The 7,058-nt window shown below is 42.2% G+C and overlaps 1 protein-coding gene across 4 annotated transcripts in view; it reads right to left on the bottom strand.

The window, feature by feature from the left end:
• Positions 1-315: 315 nt before the first annotated feature.
• Positions 316-7,058, bottom strand: part of vps13d (vacuolar protein sorting 13 homolog D) — a 137,973-nt gene continuing 131,230 nt past the window's right edge. For all 4 annotated transcript variants that reach the window (XM_062052402.1, XM_062052401.1, XM_062052404.1 and 1 more), the window contains one exon: positions 316-546. In XM_062052402.1, the coding sequence (XP_061908386.1) occupies positions 415-546 (132 nt within the window). In that variant the 3' untranslated portion in view covers positions 316-414. The remainder of the gene's footprint in view (positions 547-7,058) is intronic.

The raw sequence follows: 7,058 nt of genomic DNA, 5'->3' as shown, positions 1-7,058 counted from the left end.
AGCTCCAAAGTGGATCCCTTAAGTGTGTCAGTGCAATTCTTTATATTTCAACCCCCACTCCAAATAATACTCTAAAAAAGTCACACACACACACACTGTTATATTGACATCATCCATACTGTCATATTTACAGATGATATGGAAGACTTGCATGATACAGTATGTACAGTACATGTGGGGATATCATAAATATGCACTCATTAAAACTCTGTTATGTGCTCTGTGGGAAATGAGGACTCGTGTCACTCTCTCTAAGATCCAAACAAAAATGGTCTTGTTGAGGGAGTTTTAGAAAGTGTGATATGTATACCAGTGTGTGTGTGTGTGTGTGTGTGTGTGTGTGTGTGTGTGTGTGTGTGTGTGTGTGTGTGTGTGTGTGTGTGTGTGTGTGTGTGTGTGTGTGTGTGTGTGAGATCAGGACTCCAGCAACAAGCAGTCCTGGTTGTCAGTGGCAGGCAGCATCAGCTGTTGTTCGTAATACAAACTCTTGGCATAGTTGATTTCTTGGGAGATTTTGACAGCCAGAGATTCAGTCTTCACATGCACCTGAGGGACAAGCAGACAACAATACAAGGTCACCTGAGGGACAAGCAGACAACAATACAAGGTCACCTGAGGGACAAGCAGACAACAATACAAGGTCACCTGAGGGACAAGCAGACAACAATACAAGGTCACCTGAGGGACAAGCAGACAACAATACAAGGTCACCTGAGGGACAAGCAGACAACAATACAAGGTCACCTGAGGGACAAGCAGACAACAATACAAGGTCACCTGAGGGACAATCAGACCAGAATACAAGGTCAACCAGGCCAGACTGCAAGTCAAAGTACTAACAGCCCCATTTTGAGTCAGAACACACTTTAGAGCACAGCTGCCTGCACTTTTTCAGCAAGCTTACTACTTTTTAAATGACCAAGTTGAGGTGGTACTGTGTAGGGATGACAGTGTTTCCCATAAACTGCCAAGATACCTGTGGCGGTGGGGGCGTGGCTATGGGCGTGGTCACCTTGACATCATCGAGTAATTTGCATAATTTACTACAATGATTAGATTTTCTCTAAAAAGGTTCAAAAAATGTATACTTACTAATTAATAATAACAGTTTTGTTTTAACCATCCATCCATCCATCCATTTTACAATATAATTACAACACTTTATGTACATATTTATATACAGATGTGAACAATAAGTTATTCACTGAAATATATTTATTAATTGTGGTTCTTACAAAAAATATATCTTATAAAATATAAAAGCTAAAATGTCTCAAAGCTCTGCCCCTTTAATTAGTGCATACTAAATAATGTAACTTTAGCCTACTACTACAAGCATATTATTTACCAGCAACATAAAGTGAAACAGAGGCAGAGGTGTCCTGCCACAGTCAGTAACAAACAGAAAACAGTAGTGGTCAAATACAAATAAGGCAACAAAAGAAGTATCCTACACTTTTCTTTTGTAAAGTAAATGTGAACAGCCTATATGGGCATCTACATCAACTATATGATTTGCCTGACAAGCTGGACAGGACAAAAAAAAAAAAAAAAAAATAAATAATTTTTTAAAAATTTATTTATAAATTTTTTAAATTTATTTATTAATTTTTTTTTTTTTTTTTACATTTTTTCTTTAATTTTTTTTATTTGTGGAAGACGTAATTCTTTCGTGGCGGGCCGCAACAAATAAATGAATGTGTGGGAAACCCTGGGGATGGGTACAGTACTGATACAGTGGTGCTAATGTGTAGGGATGGGTACAGTACTGATACAGTGGTACTGTGTAGGGATGGGTACAGTACTGATACAGTGGTGCTAATGTGTAGGGATGGGTACAGTACTGATACAGTGGTAGTACTGTGTAGGGATGGGTACAGTACTGATACAGTGGTACTGTGTAGGGATGGGTACAGTACTGATACTGTGTAGGGATGGGTACAGTACTGATACAGTGGTGCTAATGTGTAGGGATGTGTACAGTACCGATACAGTACCAATTCCAGGCAACTGGGAATCAATACTGTTACTCAACAGTACTCATTTTCAGTATTTTTGTGTTTGCTAATAAATATTGTTTTTAATAATAAAATGTCACTTTTTATTGCAACATTTAAAAATGAGCCAACTACTATAACTGCTGTCCAGTTGCTACATCTTGTCTTTTGGAGTCTACCCAGTCCAAGAAGTGAGATGGCACTCGTCGAAGGCGGACACTTTCCTCTCTCCCTTTTCTCTGCTTCTGTGTTTTGTCTTGTCTCGACCTTCTTCTAGCCTCCTTTTGCACTGCTCTCCCAAACCCAAACAAGGGAATTGATCAACTGGCCTCTCAACGAAAAAGAGAAGATCTGAGGTTGGGGGGAACCTGTCTGTCCTGACCCAACGGTTGTTGCTGGCGTGCCTGGAGGTGGAGGACGTGGACGATACTACGTACAGTATCTACCTACTAGGAATCATCATCATCTGCTGACTGCAGAAAGTCCTGCTCTGGTGTGTCAAGACCTTGGAAAACGCTGGTAGTCGTTACCCTAAAACTGCCAGCAATGATTGAAGGATTCGGGCAGAACTCTGGGCATTTGTGATTTTGGACTAAATCTGGACAACATCTTGGAGACGCCGTCTGCTGTGCATAGCAAAGTATGATGAATGTGAGAAACAGATGGTCTGGTCTCTAACTAAATACCCTCTGCCCCTAGAAGTTTAGTTTGGGACTTGTTTTTCCTCCTCCTCTTCTTCCCAGATTCACCACTTTCCCACCTTTTACGTTCCTGTTCGGTTACCCTGTACAATGTAAGTCTGCTCTTCAACGAGTCTGCGCTAAAAATGTAATTTTCTTGTACTCTTTAAGTGCAACGACAATAAAGTGCTGTCCTATTTTATTCCCCCGTAGTGTATAGGTTATGGTATGTTGGATAGTCAGTTCAGTCTTTGCTATATCGAGTCTTTGGTTGCGCCCTAAAATACTGTAATAATACTGTAAGTAACGTTTTTAATACACACCATTGAAACGTGCATCTTAACTGTACTTTCCATGAACACATTTGAAGGTGTTGCGGAAGGCATGTAAAATGGCTAATGCTAATCAGTAGCATGTCAAGGGGGCTCAAAAGGGCACGTGATTTCGCAATGCATTGTGGGGCCGCGGTAGCCATTTTGATGGTGTTGCGTCGACCAGTTCTTCCTCCCAGGGAATCTAAGTTACTGGTCAATCCCAAATTCTTTCGATGACATATCTGCTGAGTAAGAAGGACCATCAAGACAGAATTGGAATATTTTCAAGTTTAAACCAAAGCTTTAGGAGATCAGCTTAACCAATACATTCATATCGGCTGCTCTAGTTGATCTGGCATTCCAAAGGAAAAACCAAATCCTTTTCACACAAAGAAAACCCCCATCTGCCCTCGCAACACTGATAAGGAACCAATGGGGAGGTCTTCACATTCCAAGGTTGAGACACAAAACAGATCTCTGAACACAAGAGAAACTAGTTAGAATAAACAAAGGAAAAGTACTAGCTACTCTAAACATGGCTATGTGAAAAGAAAGAACTCTTGAACATATCTGCATCCTCCACAATGGCCAGAACAATGCTGTACTGTGAGACAGCAAACAGACTGGATTCAAATGGATCGTACAAGGACTGTAGCGAGACAAACTGGAACCTAGTACAGAGGCTCGCTACCTTGGAAAAAAAGGTAGAATTGGTGGAACTGTCTACTAAAGCCATTTTTTATCGCGGAAAAATTCAGAAAGCAAAGTCTGCTAAGGTTCATTTTCCTCCCAGAATCTACAACTTTCCCAGGGTGTGCAGCCCCATTTCATACTCAGCTTTCCCCGGGACAAAAACAAGCCCATTATTACTTTGAAATACTTAGATCACTGCGCTACTTCTCCGAAAATAATACTTTTTCATTTTTGTGTTTATCCATGACTAAAAGTTAACAGACAACAACAAAAATACTGTACGTTGTTTGTAACCCCAGCTAGCTTGGCTAATGCTAACAGCCTACTAAATGCTGGGTGTGCAACTTGATACAACTGTTGGAATAATTATGTGTAAGTTATCACACAACTCTTATGCTTAAAGGCCGTTGCTATAGTTACTATCAATTGTGCTGAAGTTGTTCTTTTCTATCTGTGCAAAGTGACATCGTCACGTATCAGTGTTTGTGTCCAGAACTTGTCAGGGTTGTCCCTGACAGTTTGATCAAGTTTTAGTTTTCCTCTGCGTTTGTCTTAGTTTCCTGTCTTTAGTTCCTGTCAGTGCTTTTATTTTGTCTTCATTTCCTGATTGTCTCGCTAAGTGCTTTGTCCCCTCAGCTGTGGCTGATTGGCACGTGGCGACACCTGGTGCCAGTCAGCCAGCTGCCTATTTAAACCCGTCCTGCCCTCCAGTCACGGCTGGATCATTGTCATTAGAATACTTGTCACTTCTACCTGTAACTATTTGTCGTTGTAGCTCTGTCTACTTTTGTCCCCTCCGCTCAAGTCATAGTTCCTTCTTGTCACAGTAAGTGTTTTTGTTCAAGTTTGTTCTCCGCATTGTGCGCGCCTTTTGTTTGTTCCCTTTTGTTTGTTTTTTGCCAAAGTATTTAATTAAATCATGTTTTCCCATTCAATGCCTGCCATCATCTCTGCACCTTGGGGTTCGTCAACTACAAACTTTGACAGAACTGGCCTGCTGACTGCCAAGGGCGAACATCGAGTACCGTGACGCAGACAGAGCAGAGAGAGCGTGATATCCCGAGTATCAGCACATTTCCATTTCATGACTAATCATATATTGTGTCTAACTGGGGCTGCTGAGATGACCTCCCTTCCTTCAGAGGCAGCCTCAGTGATGTAACCAGGGACCTCCCGAATAAATAGAGGAGCACGTGGGACTGTACCTTAGAGCGTAGGTTGGTTCTGTAACTAAGAGTACAGTCCAAAACGTCTCTCCTCATTGAGCCAAATTGAACTCTGTCTCTGCATGATTCCTTGCTTCTTGTCTGTTTAACTATAAGCCGCTACTTTTTCCCCTCGTTCTGGTCCCTGCGGCTTATACAAGGGTGCGGCTTATTTACGGCCTGTTCTTCTCCGACACCGACGAAGAGGATTTGGGTGGTTTTAGTACGCAGGAGGAAGACGATGACACAATGATTAAAGACTGACTTTTCATATACCGGTAGTAGGCTGGTTATTTTGATAACGTACAGGCGAGCACTTTGTATTACTTTGCAGCGTTGTATTATTTGTACTCTGCATGAATGCTGTTCGCCATGTCAAAGATGTGAAAGTTTGATTGAATGATTGAAAGATTTATTGTTAATAAATGGGACGCTTTGCGTTCCCAAACAGTCATCTCTGTCCCGACAATCCCCTCCGTGGTAGCAGGAACCCCTATATACTACGCTAATTACACATCAAAACCCTGCGCCTTATAGTCGGGTGCGGCTTATATATGGAGCAATCTGTATTTTCCCTTAAATTTAGCTGGTGCGGCTTATAGTCAGGTGCGGCTTATGTGTGGAGCAATCTGTATTTTCCCTTAAATTTAGCTGGTGCGGCTTATAGTCAGGTGCGGCTTATATATGGAGCAATCTGTATTTTCCCTTAAATTTAGCTGGTGCGGCTTATAGTCGGGTGCGGCTTATGTATGGAGCAATCTGTATTTTCCCCTAAATTTAGCTGGTGCGGCTTATAGTCGGGTGCGGCTTGTATATGGAGCAATCTGTATTTTCCCCTAAATTTAGCTGGTGCGGCTTATAGTCGGGTGCGGCTTATATATGGAGCAATCTGTACTTTCCCTTAAATTTAGCTGGTGCGGCTTATAGTCAGGTGCGGCTTATATATGGAGCAATCTGTATTTTCCCTTAAATTTAGCTGGTGCGGCTTATAGTCAGGTGCGGCTTATATGTGGAGCAATCTGTACTTTCCCTTAAATTTAGCTGGTGCGGCTTATAGTCGGGTGCGGCTTATATATGGAGCAATCTGTATTTTCCCTTAAATTTAGCTGGTGCGGCTTATAGTCAGGTGCGGCTTATATGTGGAGCAATCTGTATTTTCCCCTAAATTTAGCTGGTGCGGCTTATAGTCGGGTGCGGCTTATATATGGAGCAATCTGTATTTTCCCCTAAATTTGGCTGGTGCGGCTTATAGTCGGGTGCGGCTTATATATGGAGCAATCTGTACTTTCCCTTAAATTTAGCTGGTGCGGCTTATAGTCGGGTGCGGCTTATATATGGAGCAATCTGTACTTTCCCTTAAATTTAGCTGGTGCGGCTTATAGTCGGGTGCGGCTTATATATGGAGCAATCTGTATTTTACCCTTAAATTTAGCTGGTGCGGCTTATAGTCAGGTGGGGCTTATATATGGAGCAATCTGTATTTTCCCCTAAATTTAGCTGGTGCGGCTTATAGTCGGGTGCGGCTTATATATGGAGCACTCTGTATTTTCCCCTAAATTTAGCTGGTGCGGCTTATAGTCCAGAAATTACGGTATATACAATAATATAAACCAAGTCATTGTATTTCATTTAGGATTATTTCATATCTTCATTTAAATAAAAATATATTTTTATCTTTTTTAGATACAGCCAATAAATAATGTGAACATGTATCGTGACTGGGATGGTAGAAGGTGGAGATTGAACCCCAGTAACCAGCAACCCTCCGATTGCTGGCACGGCCACTCTACCAACTTCGCCACGCCGTCATTCCTGTACCTTCTCTAGTAACAGTAGTGATGGGTCCTGCAACACAGATGCATCGGCGCATGCGTCAAGCTCATAGAGCGAAACCCTGTGTCGGTGCGCGTACCGCTTTTAGAAAGTCACGTGACCGATCATGAGCTGCTTTGGTCACGTGACCGACACGCGAACTGTATCGCACTGACGCCTCTTCTGTGCCCTGTGAGCAACGTTCCCTCTAAGGTGCGCGCCTGCGCAATTGCGCAGTGCTCAAGCGTCCCCCGCGCACACCGTGCGCCGCACAGCAAATATATGCCGCGCACCAAATCAAACCCATCTGAATTCTAAACAAAATAAACATATTTATTGTGTGTAATTTTGAAATGC

The sequence above is a fragment of the Entelurus aequoreus genome, linkage group LG07 (genome assembly GCF_033978785.1).
Source record: "Entelurus aequoreus isolate RoL-2023_Sb linkage group LG07, RoL_Eaeq_v1.1, whole genome shotgun sequence".
Classification (NCBI taxonomy): Eukaryota; Metazoa; Chordata; class Actinopteri; order Syngnathiformes; family Syngnathidae; genus Entelurus; species Entelurus aequoreus.
This window is presented reverse-complemented; position numbering and strand designations above follow the sequence as displayed.